General features: G+C 38.7%; 1 protein-coding gene across 4 annotated transcripts in view; it reads right to left on the bottom strand.

Moving 5' to 3' along the window:
• Positions 1-1,492: 1,492 nt before the first annotated feature.
• Positions 1,493-23,915, bottom strand: part of PHACTR2 (phosphatase and actin regulator 2) — a 135,498-nt gene continuing 113,075 nt past the window's right edge. For all 4 annotated transcript variants that reach the window (XM_032183654.1, XM_032183650.1, XM_032183653.1 and 1 more), the window contains 6 exons: positions 22,909-23,065; positions 20,358-20,413; positions 14,537-14,598; positions 13,276-13,413; positions 10,947-11,023; positions 1,493-6,760 (listed from right to left, as the gene is read on the bottom strand). In XM_032183654.1, the coding sequence (XP_032039545.1) occupies positions 6,745-6,760; positions 10,947-11,023; positions 13,276-13,413; positions 14,537-14,598; positions 20,358-20,413; positions 22,909-23,065 (506 nt within the window). In that variant the 3' untranslated portion in view covers positions 1,493-6,744. The remainder of the gene's footprint in view (positions 6,761-10,946; positions 11,024-13,275; positions 13,414-14,536; positions 14,599-20,357; positions 20,414-22,908; positions 23,066-23,915) is intronic.

Consider the following 23,915-nt stretch of genomic DNA (forward strand, 5'->3'; position numbering starts at 1 on the left):
CTGAACAATTTTATTGAGGTAATTTGCTTCATTTTATATTTACTTATATTCATTCATATATCTCTATAAATCAAAGAGCTTGTCTAAGGCACTTGGAGCTGTGCACAGCAGAGTATCCCACAGTACTGTACAACTAGGCAGCACACATTTTTTTGCTTGTGAAATAAAAACACCATAAAAGAAGCATAGTCTATGTCATGTATAAAAAAAGATAGTACATATTCTACTTTTCAGATAACATTATTGGAATATATTTGTGTGTATGTGTGTATGTGTTTATAGGTATATACTACCGTACAGATAAAACCCCAAGAAGCAGCTATGGTTTGTAACATTTCCAGTTATTTACATTCACAAATATCCATACACCTGTCTAAAATGCAGTATCAGACCAGCCACTTCTTTAGAATTACCATATTCAATCACTTTAAGTCAAAGAGCTAAAATACAAGTAAATGCATTAATTTTATAATTCTTATTTAAAACACCCTCTGCATAAGCTGAAAAGTTTGGGGGTATTGATTCTCCATAGCCTCCCATCTTCTGAAAGTCATTGAACATGTGGAAAGTACATTTCAAAAGGCCAGGTACATTTTTTATAGTCATCAATAACTATCCAGCGTGATGAGCAGTGGGGAATGAAGTCAGGAATTTTGTTTGCTTTATTTTACTTGTAAATGGGAGCACCTAGTGAAACTCAAGCAAATTACTTTGAGCACAGTTTGTTTCTATTATTATTCATATTAATAAAAACATTAAAGAACTGGCCCGATGCCTGTTGGTAGGTGACACTCTCCATTACATGCTGCAAAATATTAGTTCCAATGACTTCCCATGAAAAGGCAGTACGATCAAAATTTCATCTCAGGCAATTGTAGTCACAATCCTCCTCACAGTAAATTCAGCATGTAAGAACCTCCTGGCTTTACCAGAACTTCCAAAGACCCTGCTGGAGCTGAGCCACCAGCACCTGCAGTGGATGGGTCACCCAGCCCTTGGACTGGCATCACCTCTCAGAGGTGCCCTTGCAGGCTGGAGTGAGAATTGAGGGATCAAGGGTGCTCAGTACTGAGCAGTGCCCTGGGCCTGGCCATCAGCTGCAGCTCTGCCACAGAAAACGGAGGTTCTTGAAAGCTCTTTTTTTAAGGTAAGTGTGGGTCTATGAAACATGACATATTAATACTGCTTTACAGAGTAAAGCGGTTGGATGTGATGGTCTTTGTAGGTCCTTTCCAACTGAACTATTCTATTCTATTCTATTCTATTCTATTCTATTCTATTCTATTCTATTCTATTCTATTCTATTCTATTCTATTCTATTCTATTCTATTCTATTCTTTCTTCTCTTCAAGCAATTGCTCTATAAAAAAATGGGAAGGGACATAAACTTGAGCCACCTCCACACCCTTCCCACCCCAAATCATCCAGATGCCTGTTGAGACAATCCATTGACATCTTTTAGTTTTGTTTAAAATCATAACAGCTAAAATAATTGTCCAAAACACAGTATTTCTTTAATTCCAAAATTTATACAAGTTTACAAATCAATATACCACCACACAAAGTAGTGAAAGGAAGAGAAGATATGTTTAGAAACATTTTACTATAACAATGCTCAAATATGGTTAAATTTGACATAGTATTGCAAGGCTTTTTATATAAAGAATTAATGATTGAACAAGGAGATACAGAGAATACCATTAATTTCTTTGTTCCTATCCAATGCAATATTTAGCTTCTAGAAAACAATGAAATATTGGTGAAATGGCGTATCTAGTTCGTATGAGCTCTATTTCCATTAAAATCCTGAAACGAGATGGGAACACTGACAAAATGAAACAAGACCTCATTAATCATTAAAGTTAATAAATAGAAATCTGTCAAAACATTACAGTGAAATGTTTTTACTCTGTTCCTCCCTTTTTCTGTATAGATACACTTCCATATTTTTTCCAGGTGCCTGTTAAATAGAAACTTTGATGTGTTCTGGGGAATTTACTTTTCTTTTTATTTGACCCTTGAAATATTTTAGTATCAACCTAATAAAAACTTTCAGAATTGCTTTTGTTTTTGTTGTCTATCAAAAGCTAGGTCCCAGCAGTGAATATTGCACTGAGCTTTGTACAATAAAAATACAGATAGCAACAATAACAGAGTTAAATGTGAGAGCTCCTAAAGGCAGGAGGCAAGTTTATTCTGTTTTTCACCCTGAGTACATCTTTATTTTAGTTCACAGCAGCGGCACAGGTCTTAACTCCATGAGATACAAATAAAAATTATGATGTGAAAGCAGTAAATGTCATAGTCCTGGTATACCTGGCAACTTAATGCAAATGTAGGCTTTGAGCTTGGTTTATGTTACAATGAAAACATTAGCATGCACGTGAGGAGAAGGGCTCTCATCCCTACTTTGGACACCAGCAGTGCTCAGCTGCTGGGGGTCCCTGGGGTGCGGGCTGTGGGCACCCAGGCTGCCACATCCCAGCCTGGCCTGATTAGACATGATGTTTTAATCATCTGTTCTGTTATGATACAAAAATGGGGCTCAGGCCATATTTATAACCAGGCAGAGAGCTGCCCAAAGTACCACCCTGCAGCAAGGAGCAGGCAGAGCCGTAGGCAAATGATAAATCCAGCAAATAAATGCAGCCTTGCAGACTGGCAAGTGGCTGTGAATACATTCAGTGATTTGGAAGAGACACAGCTCCTGGTCCGACATCATTTCAAACCACGGCTTGAAATGATTTTTAGCTTAAATAATCACTGGCATTTACCTTTTTTTTTTTTTTTTTCCTACTTCTTGACTCTACACATTTATCACATTCCGAGGAACTTCAAATACTCTGTTTTTCATTTGAAATAATATATTTCAATTATAAGGACTAAATATAAGGACTTTCATACTACCTGAAAGCAGACAGGCATCCTAGAATCATTTCAACTGGTTTTGTGAAGAACAAATTAGGAGTCGCCTAAGTATCCATTCCCCTACACCTACAGCTGCAATGCACGATCACGCCAATAAACATGACCCAGAGGGTTGGTTCAGAAAACACAATTTCAGGCCACTCATTTTCTCTTGTGTGGGTGTAGACATCTGAGTTCATATCTGACTTTGTGGAACATAAGTATGTGCATAAGATTTCTCACAGGTTTTGGATGACATTTAAATGAACCGTCCAACCTCGTAAAAATTAACATGTTGATCTCTTTAGCCAGCTCAATGGTACTACTTGTTGCATGAGAAGTGCTGTTTTTTTCTTTGCCCTTTCTACATCTTCTGATTTTTTTCCACAAGGATTGCTCACTCAGGAGTTTCTCGGAACTTGTCCTGATTTTTCCCTGCTGACAGGCATGCAGCATCATGGAGAGTTAGTTACATTACATGTTCTTTCCAACAGGCTGTTGTAGCAACTTGAAGATGTTTAAAATCATCAATTCAGAGGACCAGAAGATACAGCAGAAGCTCTGCTTTAGGTAGATCAATAAGGTAAAGCAAACTTCATAGTGCTTCATAGTGACATACCAAAATCTTACTTTTTATTGCACGGGTAACATTTTACATCTGTTGCTGTCCTGCCAGTTGATATTTAGAATACAAAAATAATATGTACAATTCTAAGCCTGTGCATGAGTACAATACACAATGGATAGTTTATAGTTCTGATTCTGCATATATACTACATTTTTTACAAAGGTCCCAATAAAGGCAACTCTTTTTGTCCAGTTACATACATGTACATTTGCTTAAGTAATTGGCTGAACCATGGGCCAAAGAATGCATCTGATTATTTATCATGGAAGTATTAAGAAATTACATGAGAAATAAAGGATAACTCAGCATCTCCAGCCAGGCTAGTACCCTGCCTGTAGCAGTGGCTTGTAGTGAATACTTTGTTGTTGTTGTTGTTGTTTTAATAAAAAAAAAAAGAAACCAGGAGGAGGATAGCCTAAGTGATGCCTCACCTATGTATCCTCATGCCTTATGGCAAAACACAGCTTGAGAAAGCCTGTGCCAGAAGTTGTATCCTCGTCGCTGTGTCTTAGTTCTGAAATGAGAAGGTGGCATGTTTCTTGCTGTCCATGTTCCTGGTTTGGTGTGGAGGAATGTCTTCTTTAAGTGTCACTTGGTTCACTTCATCCTAGTAGCCTAACAAATGTTAGTTCACTGTTGTATGCACTGCTCCTTGCATACCCTGGCATGTCAGTGAAATAGCTACCTTTTGTCAAGCTGATATGGTCTGACCTGACCTTGGCCAAAGCGATTGGTCTGTACCCCAGCTATCTTTCTGCCTTGTGTATCTTGGCTCCTTCCAAATGTTTGAAAGTGATTAAGGCAGCACTGATGTCTACTTAATTGTTCCAACTTGTTTTCTTTGAAGTATTGTGTTTTATACTTAAAAGTCAACATAGTAGACCTTTATAGGATTTTGGACACACACTTCCAAATTTGGCAACAAAAAAAAGAAGCCTTAGGCAGGAGAATTATTTATTAAGTGCTAGTGTAAGCTTTTAAGTTTGGTCTTCAAATTCTAAAAATAAGAATAAGGATTCTACCAGAATTGCTGACAAACCTTCACTCTAATGCCCTGATCATTTCTGTATAATTTAGTGCCAAAGAATACATTTTCACTGCTTCCTTGATGTCAAAGTGGTGTTTCTATATTTATAAAATGATGGGACACGCAGAAGTTGAACTCTTTTCTGCAAATGGAATCCTAATGCCTCTCATTGATTCCATTAAAAAAGGAAGGTGCTCATCCCTCTTCTTTGCTACAAGCATGTAGATGGCTATTTTATTTGGTTATTGATATTTTTGGGTTGTACGTCATTGGATTTTTACTAAGATGGAAGCAATCCTAATAGTTATATAAATCTGTTGTGTTTTTTTTAAAGGTTTGTCAAATCATTTAAAAATAATGGGATGCCAGCTGTTGGAAAGCACTCTCCTGTTACTTCAAGTGCTCTTTACTAAAATAATCCACCACATTTATGCAAACCTGATCTTGCTGTAAATATCAGGAAAGAGGGAGATCTAATTAAAGCAACTAAATTGCCTTCCTGCCTTTAGGCTGACATCTAAAACAACAAAACCGTCAATTCTATAACGTAAAAACATTCCACAAGAATCTACTGCAGGTTCTGAGGTAAGAATCACATCTACACAGACCTTTTATTGCCTGAAAAAGAAATACTTACACTTCATAATTAAAAAACTAAACAGGGCACATAAAAGACAAAAATAAATTGTAATATGTACACACATTAGAAAGGATAAATAGCATATATACTGTAATACTGCATTAAATGTATGCATATGTGAATTCCAGGAACCCTCCCCCCCCAGATGTTGTGTACATTAATTCAAAGGATAAATAAGTGCTAATATATGACAGAGAATTCCTTAGTGTAAACAATGCCACAGGCTTTTTAATAGGCTTTTGTGCCAACTTACAAAAAGCATGTATTGCCTTTCACACTCCATACCACTTAATTTGAATAGCACTGTCTTCACATACACAATTTCAAGATAGTATAAAAAATTATGGGTCTAGGAAGCATTCTTCACACTGAGCAACAACAGGCCGCAGACGCTCTAAGGATTTTCGGTTAGCTTTCACGAGACCGCGGGCTGAAGACACAGATTCCCCCGCGAGTCCTTCCTAAAAGCAGTGCAAAGGTTCTTACATGTAAAACATCACATCAGCAACCACTGCTCAAACCTGCCAGTAAGGACTTCTGTGCCCCGTTCCAATTCTAAGTTCAGACTCACGCTAGCGTGATGTTGAAGCTGCCACTACTGCCTGCCATAGGTGCAGAAGATAGCGATCCCTCTGGTTTGAATGACAAATGACAGGTGGAAAGGAGTGTTTCTAAACACGAATCGCTTCATTGCATTCATAGTGTCGCGTGTCCTTTGTCCTTCGAATCCTGTTTACGTATTTCCGAGGATCCAGAGCACATCAACATTAAAAAATGAAAAATATATGACTTGTTCTGTATGAACATTCAATGTATTTTCTTGAAGCATGCTCATCAGGATTTTAAAAAAGACATCTGAGTTATAATAGGACTAATTTCTGGCAACTGTATTTACTGGCACCAGAGAAAATTACAGTTCTTCACTAAAGTACTGATGACATGAGGACTTGTGGCTTTCTGTCTTTCTCAGACAGGCTGTGGCCACTAAAAACTACATGCACAGCTGCTCATACTCTCCTTTTTCTTTTTGTTTTTTCTTTTAAATGATTCCTCCCACTGGCCAAGTGCATCCCTATGCAGTGCCACCCACCCTGCTGCTCTCTGCTGACTGACAAGGGAAGTCTCTCCCCCAGCTCTCCCAGTCCTTTTCACACTCCCCCGTGAGTTACCCTCAGTCACAATGCCACAAGCTCTGATGAGTTCTTGGCCGCAGGCTCTCAAGCGATTGTCTTCTGCTCTTCCTGACTTGTCAAGCTCCGAGGAAAAAGGCCATCAACGTCTCTCTGTGGGGTGGTCACAGGACTACGCTCTGTCTTAGCATCAAGATGTATCTTTGTTAAAACAAACACTTCATATGGGTTCTGCTCCTAGTCAAATCATTTGTTCATTGATAAAGACAAGGGCCATATCCTTCATTAACCTCAGGGCAAGCTGCAAGACATGCTCACACTCAGTCAAGTTCCAGTGCAATCTCGGGTCTTCAGGACGCAATGATTTCCCCAAAGAAAATTGTTACATGAAACATGGGATGTGGTCGAACAATTATGGACGATGAAACCTGAAATGATAAACCAATCAGAATTATATTGCTGCAGCCGACACAGGGCTATCGTGAGGCTCAGGAACCAGAGTATGTCTGTCCATATCATACTTGAGGCCGCACCTCAAGTACTTCAGTTTTGGGCCCGTCACTACAAGAAGGATATCGAGGACTTGGAGTGTGTCCAGAGAAGGACAACAAAACTGGTGAGGGTTCTGGACCACAAGTCCTGTGAGGAGCGGCTGAGGGAACTGGGGGTGTTTAGTCTGGAGAAGAGGAAGCTCAGGGGAGAGCTGACTACACTCTACAACTTCCTGAAGGGAGATTGTGATGAGGAGGGGGTCAGCCTCTTCTCTCAGATAACTAATGATAGGACTAGAGGGAATGGCCACAAGTTGTGCCAGGGAAGGTTTAGTTTGGATATCAGGAAAAGCTTTTTCTCTCAGAGTGGTCAGAATCACACAGAATCACAGAATTTCTAGGTTGGAAGAGACCTCAAGATCATCGAGTCCAACCTCTGACCTAACGCTAGCAGTCCCCACTAAACCATATCCCTAAGCTCTACATCTAAACGTCTTTTGAAGACTTCCAGGGATGGTGACTCCACCACTTCCCTGGGCAGCCTGTTCCAATGCCTCACAACCCTTTCAGTGAAGAAGTTCTTCCTAACATCTAACCTAAAACTCCCCTGTTGCAACTTAAGCCCATTCCCCCTCGTCCTGTCACCAGGCACGTGGGAGAACAGACCAACCCCCACCTCGCTACAGCCTCCCTGCCCAGGGAGGTGGTGGGGTCACCATCCCTCGTGGTGTTCAAAAAGCACCTGGATGAGGTGCTTCAAGATATGATTTAGTAGCTACAAGATATGATTTAGTAGCTTAGTGGGTAGTATTGGTGATAGGAAGACAGTTGGACTAGATGATCTTGTAGGTCCTTTCCAACTCTGTGTTTCTGTGATTCACCTGTTACCATGGTCCCAAGCACAGCTTTGCTTGCGTTAACCACCACTCTTCCAGACGCTGCCTCGGCATGGCAGGGTGAGCGCAGGCCAAGGGGCAGACTGGACATTGGAGGACACCATGACAACTTGCCTGGTGGTGGTGGGGAAGAGGTTAGCCCCAGGAATTCAAGCCATGCCAAACCTGCTGGCCTTAGGGCTGGAGAAGAGCTTCCAGTCCGCTTTGTCTACCAGCACAGCCTGAGTCACATTGCACGTACTATTTGGAGATACTGTCAGTAAATCAGAAAAGCCTTGCTGAGCCATAAAACTTAACTTTTAGTATTTCAATCCTTCTGCCAAATAAGGCTAACAAAATATTTTATTTATTTATTTATTTATTTATTTATTTTAAGGAAGAAACAGATTTTATAGCACTGCAAATGCCTTCTTCCTATTTTTGCCAGCTGTGGCAGATAAAGACCCAAACATACCTTGCTGTTTTTTTTAAGAGTTTTAGGTAAGGCCTGTACATCACTCCAGATTATCTGTATGAAGGACAGAGAGACGTGGGTTGCACAAAGGGTGTCACCAATCTTTTCTAGAATAAGTTGGGAGCCTACTTGAAAGGCTTTATGAAAATTTTTAACACATTTTCTCCTAATAGATCCAGAAAAAAAGAAAACAAGCCCCACATGATCTCAGCGATGTGGTACAGCACAATACAGAGATGCAGTTTCCAAATACAGGAGATGCACACAAAAGCTGACATTCACAAGGATGCAGCTCATCTGCTACGTGAGGGTACAGTGCATTGCAAATAAGACTCAGGATTTTTGTATTTGTGTAGAACAACAATATATTGGACTATATATAGTATTTCCATTAGAAGCATTTTATAAGCATCTGCTAATGTCCTCTTCCCAAACTTTTGTTTATTCCTGTATTTTTAGAAACTCAGTTTCTTGGATTGTGTTACAAAATAACAGAAGGAATCAATCTAAATTACTAGTAGAAAAACCATTCCACTGACAGTCATTACAGTAAATCATGAAAAACAAAAAACAGTGGCTTTTCTTTCCCAAGTTTAACATCAAATTTGAACAATTCAAAGATACTGTGAATAGTGACTATAATAATAGAGCTTCTTATACCGATTAATTAATTGTATGTTGTAAGACATTTTTGTTTAGTAAGAAGCTTTATTTTTGTCTCATTCTATCACAGAACTTCACAAATAAACATTTGTTAACCTGCTGCACATGCAAGGTTGCATTATCTCAGTCATCATCCTTCAAAACATTTTTTTTTTTAAAAAAAAAAAGACTGACTTCTTCTCTGGCTGGAGACTTTTGTCTACAGTTTTCATAAACAAATCACTTTATTGTTGCATCAATCCAAATATAATTGTGAACTAAATAATTTTTAATGAGAGGTCCAGGAGGAAACTGAAGCTCTATATGTTCAAAACTGCAACTGACTTAAAACATCTGCACTAATTTAACTACCTTAATGGGCTTTTCCTAGTGTGACTCTATTTAGAGTTTTGTACAGTGGCTCCACAACACATCCAGTGAAAATAAAGGGTAGGGAGGGAGCAAGGAGAATCTGATCTCCCTCAGGTTGAAATTCCTCCAGGACCCTACAGATTCATTGGCTGTATTTATCACAATCTGGCCATGCCTATTTTTGACTCTATTTTTCAAGGCCCTCCTCAAAAAAAGTTTTCACTTAAAAAAATCCCTGAGATTTTTGGTTCAGCTTTCAAGAATACAACTGTAACCAGTCTCAACTGTTTTCAATTCTAGTGAAAAAGTATCTGATTCTTTTTGTGTGACTCATGCATATCCACACTTATTCTCCTATACTGCAGTGCAACTCAGAAAATCAAACAACTTCAGCAAGAGGTTGCACTTCATCTCTCTCAGCACACAGAAAGATTTCTATTCCTGCTCATTTTCCTTTTTTCACTTGTGAAGTCTATTTTTTTTTAACTACTACTGCTATCGTTCTGAAGAAGATACACTTCCTACTACCTGAAAAGATAATGACCCCCAGAAGCCAAATGAGAATATAGAAATCCATATCTGAAAAGGACATTTTCTAATTGTCAGAATGTGACACTTCATTAAAACCCTGCCTCTTTTTTCATCTCCTGGCTTAGTTTTGCTCTCTGTGAAAGTGGTTTATTTTTTGAAAATTATTTTTTTCATATTATATCTACATGGAAGTGTGTATATATTATTACTTAAAAAAAACATTTTTTTTTGGTGAAAAAAGATCAGTAAAGTTGTGAAACCAAGCTCTAAATTAGGAAATGCCAGAAATCACCAAACACCCATTTCTCGTTGTGAATTTTAATTTTGATATTCTCTTTAATTACAGGATTCACACTCACCTCCTAGGATTTTAAATTTGACTGAAATAGTGAGACCTAGTCTAGGCCAGCTGTATCTGCTAACTCTTTGTGAAAGTGAAGATAGTAATACTATGTTTGCAATGTTGGTTGATCCTAACAGCAAGTTCTGCTTGCTGGTGTCAGTTTTCAACCTTTATAATTTCAAAAGATATGAACAGATGCCATGGAGACAGCAGGAAGCACCTCTCTCCTCCCAGGAATAACTCTGCCAGTTTTGAAGTCCTACTAAAAACTATGGACACTTAAGAGCTCTTTAAACAATAATGCTTCAAACAACATCTTGGTGTTATCTAAGACATAGAATGAAACAAGTCCTGATTAAAATATTACAAGCAACAAACAAAGAAAATTAGAGTCTGCCTTGTTTCACAGAAACTGCTGTCAGGAGTCTGCATGACTCATAGGAAGCTCCCCATAATATTTTAGACTTCTCTGAAGTTCAACACATCATCTAGTTTTCACTTACCAAACATATCTGCAAAAATGCATACTTCCATCACCAAGGCAGTACTTCTGGAAGACCCTTTTTTGTGCTTGAGTATTGATAAATTCATCTGGGAGAAAAGCTGAGTCCTTTCAATCTATTATTGTGTAGGTTTCCCAATCTTTCTCCATTTAGCAACTAATCCACTGCTGTTACCTTCACTGCCCTATCAACTTCAGGGACTGCATCAGCAATACTGAGCATCCCACCAGAATCAGCGGTGGAATTCAGCTGGAAAATTCAAGGAGACTCATGGCAGGAATGTGTTGATGGAACTAGTTATGAGACAACTGCAGAGGACCTGTAGAAAGGCAGATGGCAGCTGTCATCTCTCCGACTTACGCAAAAAGATGGATTCACCCACCTGGTAAATTGCCGACTTTCCTCATGTACTTCCATTTCTGTGCTTTTAAATTCATTCAGTTCTTTCCTTATTGCTGCCTGTTAAACAATAAATATATATTCAACCATAAGAAACATGAATTGTAAGGAAAGTACAGAGTCTGAGAGGAAGCTAGCCCTACTCTGGTAGCTCTCACACCTTTCTGATCATAAACATGAATGACTTCTTTCCACTTACAATTATTTGTAGCAGTACCTTACAAAGAAAACCAAAGCATCAAACAACGACAAAGAAAGACAAAATCTACTGCAGTGGGCAAGCCAACCTCTCACTGCAATATCTCACTTGGCACAGATGAAAAAAAGGAGAAGGGACTCTGTTACCTTAACAGTCACCTGTTGAGTATGCACCTGCAAGGGGACTGAATCTCCATGCAAAGCTCCAGAGGAGCCAATGAGTCACAGTTCCTGCATGACAATTGTACAAACAGCAGGATCCTTGTATCTCCCACTTGGAGACAGGACTTCAGGGATGCAAGATGAATAGCACTTTTTAAGTGGGAATTGGCCACTTGGCTTGATTAATTTTATGAAAAATTGCATGAAATATTTGAACATTTCAGGCTTGTGTTTTCAGTTGGCAAATACTAAAGAACAGCAGAAATTTAGTGCGCTTTACAAATGCCAGTTCTTGTTGCTTACATTAGAAGAATAATAAGCAATTTACTTCATTAGGTAATACATATAATTTCTGAAAAATTCTAATGTATATTAGGAAGGTCTTTGTTTCTATTACAAATGATTTCCTACCTTCACTGCTAAATGAAATGCCAGTTTATTTTTGCTCCCTCTTTTCTTTCCCCATTTTAAATAAAAACAGTATCATTTCATTAATCCCTAAAGAAATCTCATCTGGCATGCAAGCCTTTCAATGCAGAACAGACACAGAGTATGATAAAATTACAGCATCACCAGACTGGGGTCTCATAAATGAGAAATTTCATTTTAAGCAGGGTATGGTTCTGTTTAGCCACAGCAGCATGCTTACACGAGGCTGCTGCAATAACTAGGAAAGAGAGTGTCATTTCTGAGCACCAAATCAGCAGCAAAACCACCAGAGGTCCAGTTCCATAATATTGTTACAGTACTATCTTCTGCTCCCACTGGAATTAGAAAAATGAATTCCTTGGGAGAAAAGGGCAAAGGAGTTTCCAGGCAACCCAGGGTCTTTGCCTTTCTGCTGAGGCCAATGAGCACAGGGATCAGAAGCAGCCATGGACATCTGTTCCTTACAAAATGAACTGAGATTAAAACCCGTCACCCTAGAGTAGACAGGAAACTCCCCTCCTTGTTCTAGTGAAGCTACCCAGGTTTTCTGGGAAGGTGGACCTCAGTGAAAGTGGAGGTGCTGGGTGCTCTAACCTCCCACAGAGTATATAAGGACTAGAGAGAGCTCAGTACCTCCCAGAACCAACATCTTGAAACATCTTTACATACATTTTTAATGTCTCCACCTTGACTTGCTATGAGATTCTCCCTTGAATATCAGATGAGCTGTCATTAATGCTAAAATACAAGCTGAAATGAAATCAGTGCCTCACAGTCCTCATCTAAAAGACAAGGGATTCTTGCACACATAACTTCTCATACCAAGCACATGTCATAGGATTTCCATAAAAGTTGTTTCAAATCCAGTACTAAAAGGGTCAGAACTTTTTGAAATGTAAATCTAACATATAAAACTTTCCTTTTATGAAGTGGTGTAGGAGGAAAATGGATAAATATTTTATGGCAATCTTTGACTGATTTATCCTTTAAAAGGGGAATCATAACATAATTTGTCCCATTCCTTGTAGTTAGGCAGAGGAACTATTAATTGCAGTATGTTTGGAGCAAACTTTCCAAGGACTGCTGCCTACGTAGAATTATCTAAGTTTGATAGTTATGGCCAAGAATGCTTAGAAAGAAGGAACAGCTTCTACCTTTTACACTTGAATGGATGGCAAAAACAACTCTTGGTGATATTGATGCAGGCTTCTGCATGCAGAAACTTTGCCTGAACTCCAATGATCATGGCTATCTTTGCCAACAGCATGTACTTGGCTTAGCAAGGCGTTAAAAGTGCAAGAAATTCTGGCCTGCTCTGTTGTAAAAATGCTGGCAAACACACCCTTAACGGGCACCTGAGTGAGTTTTCTTAGCTGTAAGCAGTAAATGCACAGCACCATGTCAATTTTGCTGCCTCCAGCAGATGCCACACATGATGTTTGCACCAAGAAATCGCAGATCAGAGGAACGAACCAAAAATGAAAGATGTAAGAATTTAATTATAATCTAAATCTGCCCCTTGCCTTGTCTGCGGGAGTTAACCTGGCCCAAGGCTTGTCTGCACGACGATCATAATCCGGAGAATCTGTGACCTCCACGTACTCATTAAATCGCAGGATTCGCCTTGCTTGAAGTTCGGCCACTGTAGGCCTCAGGCTGAGCTGTAAGCGGGAGACAGAAAATAGTACACTTAATAAGACATAATAAAATAAAAGCTGAGGGTATGATGTAATCTCTAGAGAACTTTAATGATGTTTCTAAATAGGGTCACTTTCAGGTGTCTAAAAAAAGGCACCACCCTGGGAGCACTGCATGGGAATGGGGGAGCAGCATAACCTAATTTCTTTGATTATAAAAATAGTCTTTGTCAGACAGGTCACAGAGAATCTTGACAGTTATCCCTGGAATATTAATTGTGACTTTGCAACTGGCACTCTGTTTACCCCACTAGATGATAGGTCTGCATTAACGATTACACTCTCTGTTATGTTCAACTATAATACAGAAAATAAGCCTGATATGGAGGGACCTGCCCAACTAAAAAATAAAATAAAACAACATCTGGTGGTCAGGCGTTCTATCTTAGTCATTACGATGCCCAGCCACAGGGTTCCAGTCACCTCAAACAACATTCATTTTAATCAGCTAAAGACAATCACATTAAGGAAAAAAATACTGTAACTATTTTTGCAGAGAAGGACAGACAAAGGAGACATATAAAAATCTTTCCCATCCTCTCCCACAATGACACCCCCAAGCTAGAATAGCACATCACTGTTTTGTTTTGTTTATTTATTTATTATTTTTATTTTGCAGGGACAATGAGCACAATCCCATCTGGAGTAGGCAAGCCCGCTGATGTGGCCAGGAGAAGGGTGAAGGAATGGGCACACACTGCTTTGCTGCCCTCTCTGCTGCCCAAGGGAAGAGTGGATCTATAGGTGTGGCTGCCCTTGAACATATGTGACAGTGGTGGTCATGCTCAGAGGAAACGCCCAGATCATTTCTTCCCCCTGCTTACATGGACAAATATTAAGCATAGGCAGACTGTATGCTTTTTTTTTTTTTTTGAGGTAGAGGAAACTGGAAGGAATGGGGTTTCTCCCTAGAAGGATTTGGCTGGTACTGCCTTTTAAACGGATTTCTAATACGAGGACATGACTAACGCGTATTTGCATTAATGTATATACACTGGATTTTTGAATCTTACAAAAAAATAATCCTATGCGCACCAATACACAATACAAAACAAAACAAACAAACAAACAAAAAACACATCATCACCTTTCTACTGAGTCTACGTTTTATTTCTCTTTTGGCTTCCTGTTCCTCTTCTTCATTCTTCTCTGTTTTTGGAAGAGATAAAAAGCAGTGAATATTTAAGTATTATAACTTCACATACTTAATTCTCTTGGTTTAAAGCTTCAGGACTTCAAATCTTGGCTCATGCTTGCTCATATTTTGGGGTGATTCTACATGTATTCTCTACTTTTTGATTTTGTGTGCTCTCATTTCTTTTCCCTATCCTCGTTTCCCCCCAGTTCTGTAGATACCTCGAGTCACCAGGATGAGTCAGGAACGTAGCAATGAGAAGGCTTCTGTGTAACAGTACGAGAGAGGTACTCTGAAAGAGCTGTCTAATGTTTCAATTACTCATCCAGTATTAAAATCACTATTGCTTTTACTTCCAACATGCCATCTCTTGACTAAGAGTCTAATTATCCATAAGGGTCAGAGAAAAAACTTTGCTCTGAGTATCTGAATCAGCCAAGTGTCCTCTACTGCTACAGAATGGAATGAAGCAATGACAATTCTTTTTAATGCCAGCTGTTAGTGCAAATTACTTTTGTCACTTTAACATTTTTTCTGACTTTATAATGAATGTATATGATTCATTACTCAGATATTCTTGGTTAAGGTCCACTAGCTAAACCAAATGCAATGTGTAACTTCTGTGCCCTGAATGGGTACAACACAAAATTGCACATGCATTTTCTCAATGTACTTGGGAACAAAACTGAAATGTGCTATTAATAAATTTCTGAGCAAACCAAAATTGATTTCTTGAGTGCCACTGACAAGAACACTTAAAAGGGCACATTCATAAGGACTCAGCATTTTTTTAATTTGATGTGTGTTCTGAAGAATATTATCTAATTTATTGATCCACCTCATAGTTACATGCAAGCTTAACTTCAATGTGGCTGAAATATACCACCTAGAAATATTTTTAGAATTCAGATCCTGTTTTATTCAAGGTTGGTGGTTATGGATTCCAAGCTGTAGTTCAAGGCTAACTATAAAGCTCATTTGTCTATTGTGGATGCAGCCAACCTGCATAGGCGAAAAGGCACTTTTAAATTCCAGTGTTGTTCAACACTCTGTCTGCTATGGCCAGCCTGCAGTGTTACTACAGGCAACCTAGCTGCAAAAAGGTTCCATGTTATGGCTGGTACACTGGACATGTGTTAGGTGACACGTCACCTAACAGCACTTGCACATTTCATTGCTCTCATGTAAGAATAATACAGTGGCAAGAAGGACAAGTGACTTTTTTAAAAAAAAAAAAAAAAAAAAAAAAGACAGTAACAAGAACCAGCCCAAGAACTGTTCTGGGAGAAGACCCCAACACCAACCCCAGATTTCTATTAGCAAGATGCAATTGCAAGGGCTTGCAGTGAGAATTAGGTTGGATCTATTGTTGATGGTGCTTTTATTGATACTGAAATGTGAACATAATTCATGGTCTATTAATAGCTTTTCTCTTAAATCATGAAGAAATGGATCTGTAAGGATCTGTAACTGAGTAAACTGAAAAAATTGAGAGTTAAAGATAAATTTACTTAAACTTTATTATTATTATTACTGACATACCTAGTAATAAATAAATTGTGTGTATTTAAGGATTTGACTTTAGATAAGAACTCTTTTCATGACATCTTCACCTAACAAAATCAAAAGCTCTCTAGCTTTTTTAGGACAGGTAAGTCATCTGTAGGGTTTCGTTTAAGCAACTCAATGCACAGTACTTAAGCACAAATTATTAATCTGGGGTTCCATTTATCTGGAATTTGTTTGACATACACATTTTTGCCCCTTCAGGAACTGAGTCACTTCAGTATTACCTCATAGAAATTCTCCAGTAGCAAAAAAGATGCAACTGGATAATGCATATCAGTGGATATACACACACAGTTACATATTCAAATTGACTTACTTCTAGAAAGAAAACTCAAGAGCTGAAGTAAAGGGACTGAAATCTGGTGGCTGCTGTTTATATTCTGAACATGCTGTTAGGCCAAAGGCCGCTAGTTCCTGGCACTGACCACTCTCCCTTGTACCTAAAGCACTTATTGCATCTCTCCAGACTGCTGAGCACAACAGAAACACTGCCCTGACACAAATTCTTACTAAGAATAACACCTATAATGCATTTTTTTTGTCTTGTAAAGTTTTGAAAGTTGCCACAGTGATTTAAGAAGATGCATTGAGCTAAAAATAATGGGCCTTGTGCTCCTTCTCCTTCAGGTGTCATGGACAATCCCACCCAGAGGCTGTTCCAGCTGCAGGTATGAACTGACTGACTTGCCCAAACAGAAACACATTAACACACTGAAACACCTTTCTGACTGCATTCCACCTTAAAAGCAGATCTGATCTGTAGGATGTGGAGAAGGAAAACATAAACAGTGTGTTCCCAGCTCCAAGTCCCCTCCTCAAACTGCTGCAGAGCCGCACTGGCAAAGGACCAGCTGAGCAATTGCCTTTTGCTTGCAGCACTCTCTGGTCAGGTCCCAGCAAGCTGTGGCTTTCCTCCTTCCCTGACTGCAGCTCCTGGGAGGCACAGCAGCACACAGGTCAAATGGGCACTTGACTCCCAGCTGAAACCATTTTATTTAGTATCACGGTCTCCGGTTAAAAAGCCCAGTGGTCAAAGTAGAATAAACGGCTTCCCTGGCATCTATATGTTATCGCTCCTGCAACGTCTGCCTCATTAAATCCTGTCAACTTCTGTTTCTGCAGGACATCTGCTTCACAGCAGAAGGGGAGAAGAGAAGAGAGGATTTGCTCTGCCCGAGGACTGTTCTGCTCTTGACCAGAAAGCACTCCAGGAGCATGAAACTGAACTTTCCATTGTGTCCCTGTGGGGATTAGCTATGTTTAGACTTCTCTGTGGGCTTGCTGAGGAAAGAAAAAGAAAAGACAAACAAAGCGCCTCCCTCTTGGAATGCTGTGGAACACAGAAAGCGGCTTCTCTTTCCCAGTTTTACAAGAAAAGACAATCATTAATATTCCCTAACTAGCACCAAGGGCTAAACACTGCTTTCTCAAAGCCAGTACTGGCAAGTGTGCAGGTGCACCGGACAAAAAGTTCACTATCCTTTACAGATACAGAAAAAAATACAATTATCTCAATCTAAAATTCCTGGAAGAATAAAGTTTTTTGTTGTTGTTGTTGTTTTTTTTTGTTTTGTTTTGTTTTTTTGTTTTTTTCAATAATACAATGCTATAAATACTACCAGCTCAGAGCCAGTACACAAGAAACCTGTCTGCACTAAAACCACAAGGCTCTATCTATTCCTTTGAGTGGACTCTTCAGCTATCATAACTCTGTTTTAGTGTGGGAAGACTCAAAAATTCAGATAGTTTTACCCAAATTGTTTTTACACAAAGCAGCCTGCAATGTTTTGCAGTTTTACTCAGTTACAGGATTTTCAGCAACTGATTTATCTGGTAATATTATCAAAACAAATCTTGCAACACAGATTTCCTCATTTTAAATGGAAATACAGAAAACATTCAGACTTTTTCTGAACCTCTTGAAAGATTTGGGCTGAACTTAATCCTGAAATAAACATTTGGACCTTTACCACTTAATGTAACCTCAAAGTCTGATAAATATTACTCAAAACAATACTTTTCCTTGGTTGCAGTTTACATACAAGCAATAATTTTCCCCATGCAATACTTAAAAAGGAGGAAGGAAGCTTTATGAAAGGAATCCCAACTTATTCACAAAAGTTGCCTACAACAACAAAGGCATTTAAGAGATGTAAACATTTCTGAATGATCCACAGGAAGGGAATGCCATAATTTTGATAAATGATATGCAGGTTTTAGAGCTGAGAGAAAACTTGCACACTTGAAGGGCTCTGAGTCAGACTGTCATCACAAACACTGTCTTTTCTTGTGTTTGCTTTGCTTTTTAGAGATTAACTTGAAATATTTTATATCTCTGTGATGAGCAAAAAGCAGTTGTGTATTCTACATCTGCTTGTCAGTGGTTCTGCTTTTATTTATTTATTTTCCACTTATACGTCTGTGTTTCAGCACTTATTTTTGCTCTCCCTTGCACCGTTAAGCCAGACACAGGGAAGCAGCAGGGAAGGATGGCTGGCTACAGAGGAACAGCGAAGAGGTATTGAGTGCAAAGCATGGTTTGCTGCCAAAAACATCAAGTAAACAAGCTGAAACAGGAGTAGAAATCTATTAACTGCTTTCCAGTCTTGAGCTACTTATTGCAAAATCAGTGACCAGAATAAACAGTGGCAAAGGCGATACTAAATACACTATAAATATGTTGGTAGATCAGTTATCTAGAGATTAGCTAGACAGAGAGCATAAGAAGCCCAGCTGCTGTTCTCACCTCAGTGTCCATATCCTGAATCACCAAAGATGTTTTGGAATTACCTTTCTCACCTAGTTCAGCGTGAGCTGCTTGTCACGTAAAATACTTCTGTATTTCCCATTTTATCTTTATTATGACTATGCAATGTACAGGTTAAGAAATTATGCCCTTAGAAAGCTCATTCACATTATGGATTGGACAGGAGTCCCTTGAACTTGTGCACCATAATGCAGAAACAGTAGCTTCCCCTTTTCAATAAGACATGACACTATTTGACTTTGAAGAGCTTGCACAGCAGCAAAATGATTTTATTAGCGCAGATAGTTGCCCTAAAGCCAGTAATTCTTATTCCTCCTTGATCTGCTGGCCTGAACAGGTGACAGTGATCAGTCCATAGACTTTGTCAGGAAAACAGCCTATTAGCTTTTCTTCCCTTGGCATGCTGTGTGACAGGGTTACACAGACGAACTCCATAGTTTTTGAAAAATTGTTGGAAACAACTGCATTATAACTGCTCTTTCAGCTACATCAAGTAAAGAAATTTATATATATATATCTATATATACACACACACACATAGAATAGATGAGTTCTGAGATTTGTTGCTATGTGTGAAACACTTCCAAGTGCATTTTCTTCCTTGTAAATGTTTGTATTGTTTATTTCTTCATCAACTACTAGCCTCTCCTGCAGAAAGAATACAGGGCTAGCTGGAGCTGGGCATGGCAATTGTTACAGTGCATGATTAGATAATATCTATATTATAAAAAGATTCATAAAGACAAAAAATGTGTGTTCTAAAGAGTTTACCAGTCTAAAAACAAAAACAGCATAACTAAATTGGAAAGTAAGTATAGAATGTAAACATCTAGTTTTCCAAAGATCTACCCCTATTTGAATTACAGACTTAAATTTTTCTACAGGGATACTGAAGAATGATTAAATCATCAGAAAGATATTAAATAGGAATGTACTATCCAAGTTTCAATACACAAGACAAATAAATACATTTATTTCAGAAATGGATGTAAGGACCAACATGCTGAAGCAGTTGGCATATGCCTGTCCCCTTTCCTCTGAATACTTCACCTTTCTTCTTAGTTCACTTTCCAAACTCTGTCCTTGTATCCCACCTCTAACTCCTACTGATATTCCCTCTTCCTTCTCAGAAAAAATAGGTGGAAGTTTAACCAGCCTTGAACTACTTCTAAGGGGTATCTAATTCATTTCTGGGCTTTGTGACTGGTTTCAAGAAGTGGGATTGTGACAAGAAAAATGCAGCATCTTGAATATATGCATTTTTCACAGCTACAGGTTAGCATATAAGTCTAGTGTTGACTTGTGATTTTAAAGAACATAATTACTCTCCAATTATGGATCTAACACTAGAGTAACAAGGACCAGGCCACCATATGAATCCAAAATATGCTGTGATCACTTTCTAAGTATTAACTTAAACCTGAATAAAATACTTACGCTTTAGGATATTTCTTTGTTCTAGCTCTTCAGTTGTAGGCCTCTGGCTAAGTCTCCTGTAAGAACAAAGTAGGTGACTGATTTTAAACCAGATCTAAATAACACCTGATGATTTGTAATGCAGTTTAAAAGATGTCTTACATAGCCATTCTTATAAAGCTATTCATTTCCAGTTGAGGTATTCAACCACAGACAATTTCCACATGTAGTTATAATACCTGGGCATGTAACCTCACTACTGACTGGGCATTTATTTTAACATTTATATTCTCACCACTTGAACACATAAGTGATACTTGCACAATATTACAGAAATTGTACCAGCAAATTTAAATTCCTCATTTAGAGGTATAATTTTATGAAAGAGTTCATAAACCTTTTTTGTCCCCAGGTATCACAATTATGATAAGCTGTGCAAGCATAAGATTATTCTCAGGTGTTTTGAATGCAAATCGTGTGTGTTTTGTTTTGTTTTATTTTGTTTTAACAAAACATAAGCGGAGCATTCCTCATCAATTTGCAAGCACATTGAAATTATGGAGTTTCTATCAACACTTGATTTTATTTAGTTACTTATATATAAAAATGACCATTTAAGAAATATCTGAGATATTCATTTTCTGGTCTATATAGTACAGAACGTGGTGGATGTTGTCTTTAATAAACAAGTTCACATGTTTGCTTGAGAAAAGGAGCAAGAAAAATTTCAGCAGTAAAACTGATGTTGCAAATGTCTTAACAGTTGGAAATCCCCTCTGCCCAGCAATCCTCCTAGCTCACTACAGACCATTTGTGGCCTCATGAAAGCCACCTGATTCCAACAACCCTTAGCATTTCTGTGACACCTGGAGACAAAGAGGATGGTGTGGAGTGTGCTTGTGGCCATCAAATGAGACTGCAGAGCTGAGTTTTGATTTAAACAGGGACTTTCTGGTAAGGAATGTAGAAAAAACACTGTTATGAAGAGACTGGTTTCCAGTTACACTATGGGGGGGATCATTTCTGGTAATGAACTGCTTCAGTAGCAGACCTTCTATTTTTTTTTAACAGCTCCAGGTCTCATTACATACAAAATTTCCATTGTGTTCATGTGATTTTCGGATTGTGAGGAGGTTTGAAAGGAGTGAGCAAGCCCATGCTGCAGGAAGTTCCTGACCCAGCACTCACTGGGCTGTGGGAACAGGACTTCCACTACTTTCAGACACTTATCCACCAGATCTCTGCTCTTAGGTGCTGACCACGACATTGGGAATTTTAAAAGAAGATGCCATAAACTCAGTTGTGATTTCAAACCTCTCAGCACAGGTATTGCACCTGGCATTGTACCAGGCACCATAAGCTTTGCACATCTATTTTATGACTGTGTGGTGAGGGTGCCAGCCTGGCAGAACTGGCAATGCCAGGCAGGAGAGCTGAGGGCAGGAATCAAAGAGCAGCTTGTTCACTGTAAGCCCCAGGGGGAATACAGATAGGCAGGATGTGATTACCAGAGCTGGAATTTGGTTAGGAAAGCACTGATAACAACCAGGCTTCTTTATTAGCAGGAGAAAAATGACCTTTGGGCTCTACAAAAAAGATGTATGCCTCTCACAGTTAGGGAATGAAATAAATTATTTAGCTAGCCATGCAATTCACAGAGCACCTCAGCACATGTGCTAAGTGCTGGGCCCGGGCTGCTGGGCTTCTGTACTGGAGTAGCACTGGCTGTACTGCCCAGTATCTGGAAATCTAACAAACACAGGACATCCTCCAAGCCTGCCTGAGCTACATTGCTGAGCACAAGAGAAACAACGACAGGCCTGGGAAAATCCACATGTATTGTAGTCTGTTCTCAGAGACTTTAAAAAAGAAAATTAACACTTTGGATGATTTTTTTTAAGGTTTGTAAAAATAAAAGTGAAAACTTTTTTTTATTTACTTGAAAAATTTTTTAACGCAATGTTCTCAAGTTCAGGAGCAGAAAGTAATGTATGTCCCACAGCAGTTAGGAGCATGAGAAAGACATGCTCAGAGGTGAGCACACTACTGATCTGCAGTCAGTCTCTATTTATTTCTTTTGTTGGAACCAGTACATGAATAATTAATCATTTAGAGAACAGGAGAAGGGTGGGAAGGAACATAAGGGAAGAACATGCACAGGCATACTTTGTGTGTCTGAAACTATAACTCTTGACTGAGAGGGGGACACGTAAGTTCAAGTCCTTGCTAAACAGCATGAGGAAACGCTTGAACCATGGCACCAATTGTTCTGGAGTCATTTTTATTCCTATATAAAACAAACAATCAAACAAAAACAAACAAAACCAAAAAACAAACAAACAAACAGCCCCTGAAGCTCTAGGTTTGTCTCCTGCAGAACAAAAATCTAAGATGGACATTTTAAAGTTTTGTGAGAAATTAAAATACAATTTTAATTTTAATTTTTCCAGACAGTTTTACCATGAAGATCGTGCACTGCATATTGGGCTGAATTTAAAATATGAACCTAATGTTATTCACCATCTTCCTCCACCTCCACCCAGTAAAAACACATTTACACTGCAACTAATACCTCACTAGCTTTGTTCCAATCTGATGTCTGATTTCCTGCCTCTCCTCTTCAGATGTGCACTGCAAGATGTTTTTGTCTTCTAATTCTTTCTTAGATGGTCTGTTGCCAAGTTTGATAGCAAGAGTATCCCTACGACGAATTTTACTTGCCAAAGAGCCTGAGGAAAGGAAGAGGAGGGTAAATTTAGTTCATTCATGCTTAGGTTACAAACACAAACTCTGAGTAAGGACTTTAATACCTCCCCAAAGCAGCCTTGTTCCAACATGCAGGAGAAGAATTTTAATTAACATCAAAAGGGAAATAGTTTCAACTCAGCTCACAACAATAAAAAGTTGGAAGACTTGCATGAAAAAGCTAACAGCCTAAATGACAGAGGAGCTTTACAAGGACAAATTTACATTTATGTGTCTTTGAAGTCTGATACGTTACAGGTTGATTTATTTATCTACTTAGTACTGTTAGCAAAATGCTGCTTTTTTCTTAATCTTTAAATGAAAATGAGAACAAAGTCTTGTTCTCTCATCTTTCTCATTCTTTTCTTTTTAGTCCCAATGTAATGCTACTTATTTCTTGTATATTGCTTTCATCTTTAAATTGTTAAAAAAAAAAAAAAGTTGAATAAAATGAAAAACTCTCTGAGAACTTGTAAAGTATTCTAGGCAGGATGCCCTAGGCACTGAAGCAATCTCTTCACCCGTAAAGCAGATACAGTAGGGAAAACAGACACACCATCTTGCCTGTGTTAGCATCAGCCAGCTGTGGAACAACTTCCCTTGTCTCTCATTATTCTGACCGAGAGGGCTACCTATGTCCTATGATGACAGAATTTTATGATGTATGACAGTTTGTTAAGGTCACAGGCTCCCACTTCACTTCTTATTAAGACACTGCTGCTGTCTGAATTGATGAATTTTTAGTTGCTACCACTTTGGATGGTATTCAGACCAAAGGGAGAACTGCAGAAGACTTCAGTGTCTCAAGCTATCTGGCACTTCACCTTCTGCTGC

Source organism: Aythya fuligula, chromosome 3, assembly GCF_009819795.1.
Source record: "Aythya fuligula isolate bAytFul2 chromosome 3, bAytFul2.pri, whole genome shotgun sequence".
Taxonomy (NCBI): domain Eukaryota; kingdom Metazoa; phylum Chordata; class Aves; order Anseriformes; family Anatidae; genus Aythya; species Aythya fuligula.